The sequence below is a fragment of the Oryx dammah genome, unplaced genomic scaffold (genome assembly GCF_014754425.2).
Source record: "Oryx dammah isolate SB20612 unplaced genomic scaffold, SCBI_Odam_1.1 HiC_scaffold_26, whole genome shotgun sequence".
Taxonomy (NCBI): Eukaryota; Metazoa; Chordata; class Mammalia; order Artiodactyla; family Bovidae; genus Oryx; species Oryx dammah.
In genome coordinates this window covers 74554575-74570097 of record NW_024070210.1, presented here as the reverse complement: position 1 = coordinate 74570097, position 15523 = coordinate 74554575, and the positions used below count along the sequence as shown (strand labels likewise).

The 15523-nt window shown below is 37.6% G+C and overlaps 1 protein-coding gene across 1 annotated transcript; it reads left to right on the top strand.

Moving 5' to 3' along the window:
- Positions 1-464: 464 nt before the first annotated feature.
- On the top strand, positions 465-11172 carry LOC120853665 (olfactory receptor 4F4-like; the record flags this gene model as incomplete). Its single annotated transcript, XM_040227619.1, has 3 exons — positions 465-482; positions 3775-4709; positions 11157-11172. Coding segments are annotated over exons 1-3 (969 nt in total), but the record flags the coding sequence as incomplete, so codon positions are not given.
- Positions 11173-15523: the final 4351 nt, after the last annotated feature.

The following is a 15523-nucleotide window of genomic DNA, read 5'->3' as shown; positions in this document are numbered from 1 at the left end:
CATCAGTATCTTCCATTTGATAACAAGCATCATGAGAAATCAGTTAATATTTCTTATGGAAATTATGTAGATCCAAAGATAAAATATGGCTTTATGTAAACCAATAGACATTAAAATTGAGGAAGAAGCAATTCTCATTATATTTGTATTTTAATTAGATAAATAGGAAGGTCAACACTATGACACTACGTTAAGAATTAAAATTGCCTTTAGACTTTGATAATGTATTTCGTACAATATTGTTTTAAAAATAGACTCTAGTATTTTCTATTATGCAAAATTTTGCCTATTTTCCAGTTTTTTTTCAATATTTGTGTTCAAAGCATATCTTGATTCATTCTTTAAAAGTATCTACAATTCTATAAGTATTTGAAAGGACTTATTTACTAGAGGAGGATACTCCATTGAGATCTCAGCATCTTTAATGTGTTCATTTTTAAGTAAGGGCACTTAGAACAAAGAAGATGACTGGCATGTTTAAGGTAAAATCTGGAAAGTCTGCTGGTCATGGAGCACAGCTGAGAGATCATTTGGGTTCTTTCTATGACTGATTTAAGGGACATTAACTGTGATAAGTCAGTTCAGTTTTAACCACTGTATGGTAATTAAAGCTACTCAATAAAAATGATAAATAATAAGAACTTAGACTTATTATTTGTCAAGGCATTTTTCCTATATTTTCTCCACAAATTCTAAGCTATCTGCTTTCTGTAAAATCTAAAACATTATTATTTGCTTTCTTCTTAACACGTCTGAATTTTAATTGCACAATTTTTTCAATTGTTTTACTATGATTCTTTAGAAATTTACCTTTAAATTCAGTGAGGGTCATAGAAGTACCTGAGTTAGCCAAGAAACTGTGACATTAGCCCTTAAATCAAGAAGATTTCGTGTATTTCCTCAGGGGAAAGCTTGTGAGACTATAAGAGTTAGTCTCAATACCCAAAGTTCAGAATGACTATTTTCAGATCTCTTCATCTGCCTCTGGTCATTTCCATAAATGGTTCTTAATTCTAATAAAGTCATTTGCTAAGGAGGATAGTTTATATCAATTTTCTTCTCTTGGAAATTGTATACTTCATGAGAAAGTGCAAATAAAAGAAAAGTCTACACACTATGCTCTGAAAATTGCTGTAGTGTCTTCCAGTTATGAAGGAGGTAGGTAGAATGTGAAAGTGAAATATATTAGCAGAACTAACCAAACTGTAGCACTTGTATTGACAATAAAATGCTTCTGTTAGTAATAACCCATTCTACAGAATTAAATTTTATGAGTATTTTTCAGGAAAAATGGAAGAATCCTGAGGTTGGTGGAAAAAATTCATTTTGCTGAAGAATAGTATATTTGAATTCTTACTTGTTACCATAGAAAATCTTTTCACTGCAAATGAGAACACTTTGGTAAACCTATCCTGACATAACTATCAAGTTTGTCCTCTTCTCTCAGTGAAATGATTTCACATCAGTAAACATCCAAAGAAAATACTAAATCACATTCCTTGACTTTAAAGAAATATCCAAATCACCCAGTCATGTCAGAAATGATCTCACAATAGGAATCCCATCCTCTTTATTGTCAATGACAAGTATGATTATATTTGTGCTAAGCAGAAGGGGACTAAAATGACTACTTATGACTTGTTTTACTACTAGACTTCTCTTTATACTTGGAAATAAATTAGAATTGTTAAGAGTCAGACACAACTGAGTGACTTCACTTCAAATATTTATAGGATTTTAAAAACAGTAATATGGAGCTTTAGGATAGGGCTATGGAATGGATAATGAAGAAAAGTGTAATTTCCAAGGACCTTGGAATAACTGATTAAATAGAGAAAACATAATACTACTCCCCCAAGAAATTTGATGACTATCCTTTCATGACTCCTCGAGATCGGTCAATTTCCTCTCCTCTCTTTTATAGCTTCCCCTTCAAGCTACCATTCCATTTTCTACTTCACTTACTGCAAAACTTCTGGACTCCCAAATACATATATGAAATGACTTTTGCAAGTTACATCCAACGACCACTTCTCAGGCTCTTAACTTTCAGGTAGCAACTTACAAAGATATTCCAACAATACCTTTACCTTTTATTATCATCATCCTTTACTTCCTTCCAAATGAATTGCTTCTTCTAAAAATGACCTTTATGTTATATATTGCTATGCTAACTCTTATTATAGTTATTTTCATAATTAAAGCTGTGACAGCGTTCACAGTTACTCAGAATAAAAAAAATTGGCATCTTTTTTTAATCTTATACATGTATTGACACATGTCCTTTTATCACTACCTTTTATAATGGCTATTATTAACTGCTTACCCTTTGTTAGAAATTGATTAAACAATTGCTCATAATTCTGCAACAGTTCATGTCAACATAATAAAACAAGAATTCTATAGTAGGCATTCTAGAATCCTTTTATAATTTCATCTCCTATTAAAATTTCTTCACATTTTATCTCAGAAAATATTTTCCTCACTTTTAAGTTTTTATTTTTTAAATTTTATTTTGTTTTTTAAACTTTTTTGACCACCCCACACAGCATGTGAAATGTTAAGTTCCCCCATCAGGGATTAAACTCACATCCTCTGTAGTGGCATTCTCTTGCTTTTAACTTCTTTCTCTCATTTTTAAACCCTATTTTTGTGTTGTCATTCCTTTCTTCTATTTTTCATCTTTAATTTTATTTTGGCTTAACTCTTTCTTCTAAGCATTTTCATATTACCAAATGTTAAGTATCAATTCTATCCTCTATAAATTCTTATAATTCCTAGTTTCTGTTTCAGAATTCTCATAAATGTAAAGTCCCCATAAGACTGAATCTCTACATCTGTCTTAGTTTTCATATTGCTATCCAAGCTCCTGAGAGATTATGAAAATTATTTTTAAATTATGTCCCTCCCTCAATTCTGATAGAGTATTGGATTAGTGAGGATTTAGAAAATTTTTGATCCAATGCAGTAATTTAAAAGATAGGGAAACTTAATCTTGCTATGATAATTATTTTTAGAATACAAGTATACTTTTAAATGATTATTGAGGAGCCAGGGTTTTTCTATGAATCAGAGGTGATAACTCTCACTACTAATAATCTTCTAAATCTATTGTGTAATGACCAAATACAAAAGTTGAAATTCACATAACCATAAGAAGGAATATAATTAGTATTTGCATTTACAAAATGGCAAAAGAAGTCTTAAAGAGGATGAATTCAAGATCCACAGATGCACACAAAACCCACTATGATTGCTTCCCAATTATATTGTGAGTGAGAATTTGTTTTAGTTTAATAGAGAAGTTTCCAATAACTGTATACAAGATTATTGTGATGAACTATTAGGCTACTAAAAATACCTTCTCAAAAATGCATGTCATGAAAACCCTTTGTAGATGTGACAATCATAGAGTTTGTATGTATTTAAGAGCTATAATATGGTCCACAGAATATGACCTGTTTTGGAGTTCAGTGATAGAGGACATAAATGCAGGGTGAGGGTATAAATTTAATCTGGCAGAGAGGGTAACATTTAAAAAGCATTTTATTAGGAATAAGCCTAGCATACATGGAAACACTAAAGCTTGGACAACTGGACTATAAGCATATCCAGGCAAAGAGTGTGGGATAAAATTGAGTTTAGATTGTAGGCATTTTTAATTTCTTTATGTAACAAAGCACAGAATGTCATCATGAGTGTGAACATAATGACACAAAATGGGGCTCTGAATTTGAACGTAATATTTCTGACTTTCTTCTCACTCCATTCAAGGTAACTACAGAGGATATTTCCTGGAATGAATCAATAAGTGAAACAAATCACTCCACGGTGACTGAGTTCATTTTTCTAGGACTCTCCAATTCTCAGCAACTCCAGATTTTCCTATTTGTGTTCTTTTTTGTATTCTATGTAGGAATTGTGTTCGGGAACCTTCTTATTGTCATAACTGTGGCTTCTGACTCGCACCTTCACTCCCCCATGTACTTCCTGCTGGCCAACCTCTCACTCATTGACCTGTGTCTGTCTTCAGTCACAGCCCCCAAGATGATTGCTGATTTTTTCAGTAAATATAAGGTCATCTCATTCAAGGGCTGCTTTGCTCAGATATTTCTCCTTCATTTCTTTGGTGGGAGTGAGTTGGTGATCCTTATAGCCATGGCCTTTGACAGATATGTAGCAATCTGTAAACCCCTTCGCTATACTACAATTATGAGTGGCAAAGTATGTGCTGGCTTTGTGGCTGCTGCATGGGGAACTGGCTTCCTCCACTCAGTGAGCCAGTTGGCCTTTGCAGTGAACTTACCTTTCTGTGGTCCCAATGAGGTAGATAGCTTTTACTGTGACCTTCCTAGGGTCATCAAACTTGCCTGCACAGATACCTATAGGTTGGATATCATGGTCATTGCTAACAGTGGTGTGCTCACTGTGTGTTCTTTTTTTCTCCTAATCATCTCATACACTGTCATCTTAGTGACCATCCAGCATCTCCCTTCAGAGAGGTCATCCAAGGCTCTGTCTACTTTAACTGCTCATATCACAGTAGTTCTTCTGTTCTTCGGACCATGTATCTTCATTTATGCCTGGCCATTCCCCATCAAGTCATTAGATAAATTCCTTGCTGTTTTTTATTCTGTAGTCACTCCTTTCTTGAACCCAATGATATACACACTGAGGAACAAAGACATGAAGACTGCAATGAGACGGCTGAGAAAATGGAATGTCAATTCTAGGATAAAGCCTTAGATCTCTTATAAAATTAATCCATAAGATTAATCTGAGATAATGACATATAGCATCAGTAAGTTATTTAGAAAATCTATTGAAAAATGATATCTTCCATTTCATATTCTGTATCAACTGTCAAAGAATATTTACAAACACAACCTCATTTTATTGTTTGACAATCTTGTTATATTTTTGAATACAAGGCAAACATAACATTTTACTTTGAAAATATGATCTCACTAATTCTCCTAACAATTAAAGGCATAAATATGTTAGCATCTGTACACTCTTGTGCCTTCTTGGATGGTCCTGAGGATAAAACAGAGAAAGATAGAAACTAAGTTGACTTAAGATTTTTTTAAAAATTTCTGTTTGGCTCATCTTACCTAAAAACATCAAGAAGCAAATGCTATACACCTAATTCAAATACATATATATATGCTTAGTGATAATAATATATATGTCAACTTTTAAGAGGTTTAAAAAAGAAACTCCTCCCATTATAACAGTTTAACTACTATCATTGTAACATCCCATAATTCATGAGTGTATTAGTAAGAAAGGCAGGAAGAGGGGTTTCCTTAATACATCAATGGTGAAAAGTCCATCTGTCAATGCAGAGGACATGGGTTCTATTCTTGATCCAGGAGGATCCTATATGCCATGGGACAGCTAAGCCCATGGGACAGCTAAGCCCATGTGCCACAGCTACTGAGCCTGTGCTCTACAGCCCACTGACATGCAACTACTGAGCCGACGGGCTAGAAGTACTGAAGCCTGTGCCTCAAGTCCATGCTCCACTACAAGAGAAACCACTGCAATGAGAAGCCTGCTCATAGCAGGGGCTAGAGAGTAGCCCCTGCTCACCACAACTAGAGAAAACCCAGATGCTGCAACAAAGACCCAGCACAGTCATAAATGAATAAATAAATCTTATTTTTAAAAAAAAAAGAATGACAGCAAAGCGAGTCTGCCAATATAAAATTTGTCTTGTAGACACATGACATCTTGTGGTATACAACAGCCCATAGAATAAAAGCATCTCTCAACATGTTGGCACACTGTGTATCATTTGGATTCATCCTTGTCACTTTTCATGGTTAGCTTTCACAAGCACAGCCTTTGAAGTCAAAAAGAGATGGGTTCGACTTTACCTACCCCATACTGATCATGACTTTAAGTATTAGCCCGGTTGGTAAATAATCCACCTGCAATGCAGGAGACCCTGGTTCAATTCCTTGGTCAGGAAGATCTGCTGGAGAAGGGATAGGCTACCCACTCCAGTATTCTTGGGCTTCCCTTGTGGCTCAGATGGTAAACAATTGCCTGCAATGCAGGAGACCTGAGTTTGATCCCTGAGTCGGGAAGATCCCCTGGAGAAGGGAATGGCTACCCACTGCAGTATTCTGGCCTAGAGAATCCCATGGACTATACCCATGGGGTCACAAAAGAGTTGGACATGACTGAGTGACTTTCACTTTCAAGCTTGTTTTCCCATGGATTAATATCCAGAAGAATTGCTGGGTCATCGTTAGCTAAATGTTTAATTTTGGAAAAACTCCATGCTATTTTCTATAATGTCTATGCCAACTTACATACCCAACAACAGTGTAACAGGATTTCCTTTTCTTCACATACTTTACACTTTCTTCACTAATCATACACCTGCTGGCTATTTGTAGATCTGCTTTGGAGAAATATCTATTCAGGTCTTTGCCTGATTTTAATCTGTTTGGTTTGTTGTTTGTTTGTTTTGCTGTTTTGTTTTTAGCTATTGAGTTGAATGATTTTAACTCCTTATCAGAAATATGCTATAAAAATATTTTCTCCCATCCTGTAGCTGCCTTTCACTCTTTGCCTGTTTTCCTTATTATGCATAAGCTTTTTAGTTTTATGTGCTGTTGATTTCAGTTAGCTAATTTTTGCTGAGAATTTTTGCATTTATATGTCTTCAGTAATATTGTTCTGTGGTTTTCGTTTCTTGCAGTATCCTTATCCAGCTTTAGTACCAGGGTAATTCTGGATCTATAAGATTAGGAGCATTCGTTCCCTCCTCTTCATTTTTTTGAAAGAGTTAAGAAGACTGGCATTAACTCTAAATTTGGGTAGAATTTACCAATGAAAACAATCTAGCCCTGGAGTTTTTACAAACAAAGCACTAAAACTGGAAGCTGGAAATAAAATTAAGAAATTAAGAAAAATCTTGAAATTTAGAAACTTGCACTTAAAAAATACTAAATGAAAGTGGAAATACAGAGAAAAAAGCAAATTTTCTAAATAGTAATAATAAAGCAGTATATACAAAGATAAATGGGATATAGTTAAAGCAGTGATAAGAGAAAACACATACATATGTGAAAACTCATATGTATATGAGAAAAAAATCATATGCATGTATCATGTATATGATGAGTCATATACACACACATTGATTAAAAATGAAAGAATTAAAGAAATGAGTTAAATTTCCACCTCAAATTTAAAAAAATCAAAAGGGAAACAAAAAGAAAACAAACAAAAGTAAAAATCAATAAAATAAAGAACCAAAAAAGGTATCAAATTTGTAAATCAATAATCTAGTTTAAAACAAATATACAAATTAGACTGTCCAGTCCATTAGATAGTTTCATAAAAGATAAGAAGAGATAAAGCACAAAAGTAGTTAATAAACAGTAAGAGAAAATAATGATTAAAATCAGCAAATAAAGGTCACTAAAAACAATGTTGCACATATCTATATAAATAAATTTGAACGTTTTATGAAATGGATAAATATTTCAGGATAATACATTTACTATTGACTGAAGTACAAATATAATATTCTAAAATGCTAATTTCCATAGAAATAATACAGAAATTTATCAGGGAATTATAACACACAAATATCACATACATACACACACACACACACACACCAGGTTTAAATGGCTCCATAGAGAATTCTACAAAACATTTAGATCACACATGCTGTGTGTTGCACTTGGTCACTCAGTCCTGTCCAACTCTTTGAGACCCCATGGACTTTGGCCTACCAGGCTTTTCTGTCCATGGGGATTCTCCAGGCAATAATACTGGAGTGGGTTGCCATGCCCTCCTCCAGGGGATCTTCCCAACAAAGGGATCAAACCCAGGACTCGCACATTACAAGCAGATTCTTTACCATCTGAGCCACCAGGGAAGGCCATGAATCCTGGAATGGGTAGTCTATCCCTTCTCCAGGTGATGTTTCTAACCCAGGAATCAAACCAGGGTCTCCTAGATTGCAGGCAGATTCAGATAGTCTTACTTAAAAAAAAAAAAATTGTTCCAAAGAATAGAAAAATGAAAACTGCTTCCAATTCTTTCATGAAACAGCAAAAGTTATACCTAATTAAATAAAAATAGTACAAGAGCAAACATTATCAACCAGTTTCAGTTCAGTTCAGTCACTCAGTCGTGTCCGACTCTTTGCGACCCCATGAACCACAGCACGCCAGGCCTCCCTGTCCATCACCAACTCCCAGAGTTCACTCAGACTTGTGTCCATCGAGTCCGTGATGCCATCCAGCCATCTCATCCTCTATCGTCCCCTTCTCCTCCTGCCCCCAATCCCTCCCAGCATCAGAGTCTTTTGCAATGAGTCAACTCTTCCCATAAGGTGGCGAACGTACTGGAGTTTCAGCTTTAGCATCATTCCTTCCAAAGAAATCCCAGGGTTGATCTCCTTCAGAATGGAATGGTTGGATCTCCTTGCAGTCCAAGGGACTCTCAAGAGTCTTCTCCAACACCACAGTTCAAAAGCATCAACTCTTAGGCACTCAGCCTTCTTCACAGTCCAACTCTCACATCCATACATGACTACTGGAAAAACCATAGCCTTGACTAGACGGACCTTAGTCGGCAAAGTAATGTCTCTCTCTGCTTTTGAATATGCTATCTAGGTTGGTCATAACTTTTCTTCCAAGGAGTAGGCGTCTTTTAATTTCATGTCTGCAATCACCATCTGCAGTGATTTTGGAGCCCCAAAAAATAAAGTCTGACACTGTTTCTACTGTTTCCCCATCTATTTCCCATGAAGTGATGGGACCAGATGCCCTGATCTTCGTTTTCTGAATGTTGAGCTTTAAGCCAAATTTTTCACTCTCCTCTTTTACTTTCATCAAGAGGTTTTTAAGCTCCTCTTCAATTTCTGCCATAAGGGTGGGGTCATCTGCATATCTGAGGTTATTGATATTTCTCCTACAAATCTTAATTCCAGCTTGTGTTTCTTCCAGTCCAGCGTTTCTTATGATGTACTCTGCATACAAGTTAAATAAGCAGGGTGACAATATACAGCCTTGATGCACTCCTTTTCCTATTGGAACCAGTCTGTTGTTCCATGTCCAGTTCTAACTGTTGCTTCCTGACCTGCATACAGATTTCTCAAGAGGTAGGTCAGGTGGTCTGATATTCCCATCTCTTTCAGAATTTTCCATAGTTTATTGTGATCCACACAGTCAAAGGTTTTGGCATAGTCAATAAAGCAGAAATAGATGTTTTTCTGGAACTCTCTTGCTTTTTCTATGATCCAGTGGATGTTGGCAATTTGATCTCTGGTTCCTATGTCTTTTATAAAACCAGCTTGAACATCAGGAAGTTCATGGTTCACGTATTGCTGAAGCCTGGCTTGGAGAATTTTGAGCATTACTTTACTAGCGTGTGAGATGAGTGCAATTGTCTGATAGTTTGAGCATTCTTTGGCATTGCCTTTCTTTGGAATTGGAATGAACACTGACCTTTTCCAGTCCTGTGGCCACTGCTGAGTTTTCCAAATTTGCTGGCATATTGAGTGCAGCACTTTCACAGCATCATCTTTCAGAATTTGAAATAGCTCCACTGGAATTCCATCACCTCCACTAGCTTTGTTCACAGTGATGCTTTCTAAGGCCCACTTGACTTCACATTCCAGGATGTCTGGCTCTAGATGAGTGATCACACCATCGTGATTATCCAGGTCGTGAAGATCTTTTTTGTACAGTTCTTCTGTGTATTCTTGCCATCTCTTCTTAATATCTTCTGCTTCTGTTAGGTCCATTCCATTTCTGTCCTTTATGGCCACTATCCCATCTTTGCATGAAATGTTCCCTTGGTATCTCTAATTTTCTTGAAGAGATCTCTAGTCTTTCCCATTCTGTTGGTTTCCTCTATTTCTTTGCATTGATCGCTGAAGAAGGCTTTCCTATCTCTTCTTGCTATTCTTTGGAAATCTGCATTCAGATCCTTATATCTTTCCTTTTCTCCTTGGTTTTTCACTTCTCTTCTTTTCACAGCTATTTGTAAGGCTTCCCCAGACAGCCATTTTGCTTTTTTGCATTTTTTTCCATGGGGATGGTCTTGATCCCTGTCTCCTGTACAATGTCACGAACCTCCATCCATAGTTCATCAGGCACTCTATCAGATCTAGGCCCTTAAATCTATTTCTCACTTCCACTGTATAATCATATGGATTTGATTTAGGTCATACCTGAATGGTCTAGCGGTTTTCCCTACTTTCTTCAATTTCAGTCTGAATTTGGTAATAAGGAGTTCATGATCTGAGCCACAGTCAGCTCCTGGTCTTGTTTTGTTGACTCTATAGAGCTTCTCCATCTTTTGTTGCAGAGAATATAATCAATCTGATTTCGGTGTTGACCATCTGGTGATGTCCATGTGTAGAGTCTTCTCTTGTGTTGTTGGAAGAGGGTGTTTGCTATGACCAGTGCGTTTTCTTGGCAAAACTCTATTAGTCTTTGCCTTGCTTCATTCCGCATTCCAAGGCCAAATTTGCCTGTTACTCCAGGTGTTTCTTGACTTCCTACTTTTGCATTCCAGTCCCCTATAATGAAAAGGACATCTTTTGGGGTGTTAGTTCTAAAAGGTCTTGTAGGTCTTCATAGAACCATTCAACTTCAGCTTCTTCAACATTACTGGTTGGGGCATAGACTTGGATTACTGTGATATTGAATAGTTTGCCTTGGAGACTATTATGCCCAGAGTCCGAGTCCCCAAAACTGAGAGAATAAGACATCCACACAGCAATGCAAAAGCATGAAGGGGTTTTATTTCTAGCTTGAGCTAGGGCTCCCGCCACATCCAATGCAGTGGAGTGGAGCAAAGAGCCCCAAGCCCAGATTTACAGCAGTATTTATAGGTTTTAGAACAGAGAGTTGGCAAGGGCTGATTGGCTGCAGGAGTTTCCTAGTATTTACTAATTGGCTATTGGCTGCAGGGGGATGTCTTTTACGTCCTGATAAACTCAAACCAGGTTACGGGGAGTATGCTGATTAGACAAGTCCTGGCATCCGCGGGGATGACCTCACTGGGCAATGACTCAGCTTTTCCCATGAGTCCTACCTTAGTCCCTGAAGCCTATCATGGCATTTGTTAGGTCCCAACAGAGACGAACAGAGATCATTCTGTTGTTTTTGAGATTACATCCAAGTACTGCATTTCGGACTCTTTTGTTGACCATGATGGCTACTCCATTTCTTCTGAGGGATTCGTGCCCGCAGTAGTAGATATAATGGTCATCTGAGTTAAATTCACCCATTCCAGTCCATTTTAGTTCGCTGTTTTCTAGAATGTCGACATTCACTCTTGCCATCTCCTGTTTGACCACTTCCAAATTGCCTTGAGCGACTTCCCTTTCACTTTTCATTTTCATGCATTGGAGAAGGAAATGGCAACCCACTCCATTGTTCTTGCCTGGAAAATCCCAGGGATGGGGGAGCCTGGTGGGCTGCTGTCTATGTGGTCACACAGAGTCGGACACGACTGAAGTGACTTAGCAGTAGCAGCAATATGCCTTGATTCATGGACCTGACATTCCAGGTTCCTATGCAATATTGCTCTTTACAGCATGGGACCTTGCTTCTATCAACAGTCACATCCACAGCTGGGTATTGTTTTTGCTTTGGCTCCATCCCTTCCTTCTTTCTGGAGTTATTTCTCCACTGACCTCCAGTAGCATATTGGGCACCTACTGACCTGGGGAGTTCCTCTTTCAGTATCCTGTCATTTTGCCTTTTCATACTGCTCATGGGGTTCTCAAGGCAAGAATACTGAAGTGGTTTGCCATTCCCTTCTCCAGTGGACCACATTCTGTCAGACGTCTCCACCACGACCTGCCCATCCTGGGTTGCCCCACGGGCATGGCTTAGTTTCATTGAGTTAGACAAGGCTGTGGTCCTAGTGTGATTAGATTGACTAGATTTCTGTATGGCTTCAGTGTGTCTGCCCTCTGATGCCCTCTTGCAACACCTACCACTTTACTTGGGTTTCTCTTACCTTGGGTGTGGGGTATCTCTTCACAGCTGCTCCAGCAAAGCACAGCTGCTGCTCCTTACCTTGGATGAGGGGTATCTCCTCCCGCCGACCTTCTTGACCTTCAGCGTGGGATGGTTCCTCTAGGCCCTCCTTCGCCCGCACAGCCACCACTCCTTGGGTGTGGGGTTGCTCCTCCCGGCTGCCGCCCCGGCCTCGGGCACCATCCCTGGCCTCAGACACAGGGTGGCTCCTCTTGGCCATCACCCTTGACCTCGGATGCGGGGTGGCTCCTCCTGGCCTCTGCCCCTGACCTCGGACGTGGGGTAGCTCTCAGCCACGCTTAGTGCGCCAGCCACTGCCGCCGCCGCCTGCGCTTAGTGCGCAAAGATCATCAACCAGTTTAGTCATGAATATTGCAGTCAAAATTATATATATAATAGTACAGTAGACTTCCTTTCTCATACCATTCACAAGAGATAGCTCCAGGAACTTATTACTCTATAGAAACACTGAAATTTTAAGCAAAATTTATTAGAATCAAATTTAATAAAAACAATACAAGAGCAAACATTATCAACCTGTTTAGTCATGAATATTGCAGTCAAAATTCTATATATAATATTAGTACAGTAGACTTCCTTTCTCATACCATTCACAAGAATTAACTGTTAATAGATCTGAGATACAAATGCAAAACATGAAGATATACAAACACAAGTACAAAATATGAGTCAATTCCTGTAAGTCCTAAATATAATGGAAATCTTTCTATGACACTAAATACAGATGTGACTTTTAATGATAAATTATAATAACAAACTCTACAACCCAAAATATTTTTAAAAAACAAATGCAAATTCAGAATACAGAAGACAAACTGAGAGTAGACATTACAACATACATCACAGATAATATACTAATGTTACTAAATGCAGAAAGAACTCTTAAAATTGAAAGAGGAAGACCAGACATCTGATAGATTTAAAAAAGTGTGTGTGGGGGTGGGGGGGTGGGGGGGGATGGCTGTGAGTTCAGAGTTAATGGCAGAAGAGATAGCTCCAGGGCCTTATTACTCTATAGAAATACTGAAATTTTAAGCAACAATTATTAGAATCAACATTTTCAGAATTCTGGAAAGTAATCAGAAGCTCATAGCCAATAAGCAAACATTGAATAAAGAAAACGGCAACTTAAAAATGATAGAATAGATTTGTGGCATTTTTATTTGCCCTTTCATCATACCCTTTCCTAGCTTAGCATTTCTGTGAAGATGATGGCCCATAGCTGAATGAGATTACAGTCTTTGACTCCAGAGGGAGCAGAGCAGACCTTAATTTCAAAGAACTGTGTTTCTTTTTTCTGACCTGTCTGAAAGCCACCTAAAGAAAATATGTAAACCTTTTACATTTGTTTCACCTAATTCACCTTGAGTGACTACTCAAGGTGGAAGAGGGGAAAAAATTCTTCAAAAACGTTGTAAGGCAAGAGAAAATCCCATAGCCATCTGGGACAACTGAGCCCATTCCTAAAAGCCTGGAAGTAAAAAGTAGAAGCTGGGTTTTTTGGAAATGAAGGTAGTCAAAACAACACCTTTATATTGGAGAATTCATAAAGCCTGATGGCTCAGATGGTAAAGAATCCACCTGCAATGCAGGAGACCTAGGTTTGATCCTGGGTTGGGAAGATCCCCTGGAGAAGGGAAGTCTACCCACTCAAGTATTTTTGCCTGGAGAATTCCATGGATATAGGAGCCTGGTGGGATACAACCTATAGAGTCACAAAGAGTCAGACATGACTGAATGACTAACACTTTATACATGTTGGAGCGAAATGCATATTCAGAAAATACCTAAGAAGATTCTCAAGTTTTAGCTCTGGCTATTTTCTAATGCAAACAGAAAATGAAGGGTAAGGGAGAGTTTTATATAACCCAAATATTGAAGGAATGCCTCAGCAAACAATCAACCTGGAAAGACTGGAAGTGTTTTCATTTTTCTTACTTTTCTCACTTTCTGTTGCTTTTTCTTATTTTTTTTCTTGGCTCTTGGTGTTCAAAATATCATTAGCTGAACATACACTAAAGATATAGACACTTCAGAGAACAAACCTAACAGAGAATACAGAAGGTACAAAAATAGTCTAGAAGTCACTAAACAACAAACAAACAAACAAACCCAGCTGAATCCTACAGAAATTAACAAAAATAAACCTTGAAGAGGGGAAAGAATCTTATTTACAAGTTACTGAATTATAATATCCAGAAGACCTAGTTTAAAAAATAAGAAGCCTACAAATTAAAAAAAACTGTTCCATATATGATAAAATAAACAGATATTGTCAGTGAGAAAGCAATACATTTAACTTATCAGATTAAGACTTTAAACAAATGGTTTTCAATGAAAACTGGGGCTTCCCTGGTGGCTCAGAGGATAAAGCGTCTGCCTGCAATGCAGGAGAACCGGGTTCAATCCCTGGGTCAGGAAATCCCCTGGAGAAGGAAATGGCAACCCACTCCACTATTCTTGCCTGGAGAATCCCACGGACAGAGGAGCCTGGCAGGCTACAGTCCATGGGGTTGCAAAGAGTCGGACACGACTGAGCAACTTCACTTTCACTTTCAAGAGAATAATAGATCACATCAAGATTATCAGTAAAGGTATAGAAATTATAAAACGGAGCCAAAAAGTATAATGGAGCTTCCCAGGTGGCACTAGTGGTAAAGAATCTGCCTGCTAATGCAGGAGATGCAAGAGACACAAGTTTGATCCTTGGGTTGGGAAGATTCCCCAGAGTAGGGAATGGCTGCCCATTCCAGTAGCCTTGCCTGGAGAATTTCATGGACAGAGGAGCCTGGCAGGCTACAGTCCATGGAGCCAGAAAAAGTCGGACATGACTGAGCACAGACACAGAAAGTACAATAACTGAAACAAAAGGTGCTGGGACAACTGATATTCAATTGACAAGAAAAATGAGGTTGAATGCCTACCTCATACCATATACAAAACTTAATTCAAATTGTATCAGTGGCTTAAATATAAGACTAAAATCATACAACTCCTGGAAGAGAATATAGGAATAAATCATGGCCTTGTACAGGCAATGACTCCCTAGATATGAAAAGAAAAGCAAAAGATAAAAAAAGGAAAGTAAAGAAAAAAGATTTGACTTCAAAATTATAAATTTTTTATAACAAGAACGTTATCAAATAAATCAACAACCTAGAGAAAAGGAAAAGTACTTATCTCTGATAAAGCTCTGGTATCCAAAATATATAAAAGAACTTACAATGAAGCAACAGAAAGACAAAAACTAGAATATTGACAAAGAATTTGAATAGGCATTTCTCCAGAGGAGATAAACAATGGCCAAGAAACATATGAAAAGATGTTCAACATCAATAGTTATCAGGAAAATTCACATTAAAACCACAGATGTCACTTTACACCCACAATGAGTCCATAATCCAAAAAAAGGAGAGGTAAGAATAACCAGAAAATATGAAGTAACTGGAACCTTCATACACTACTCATAA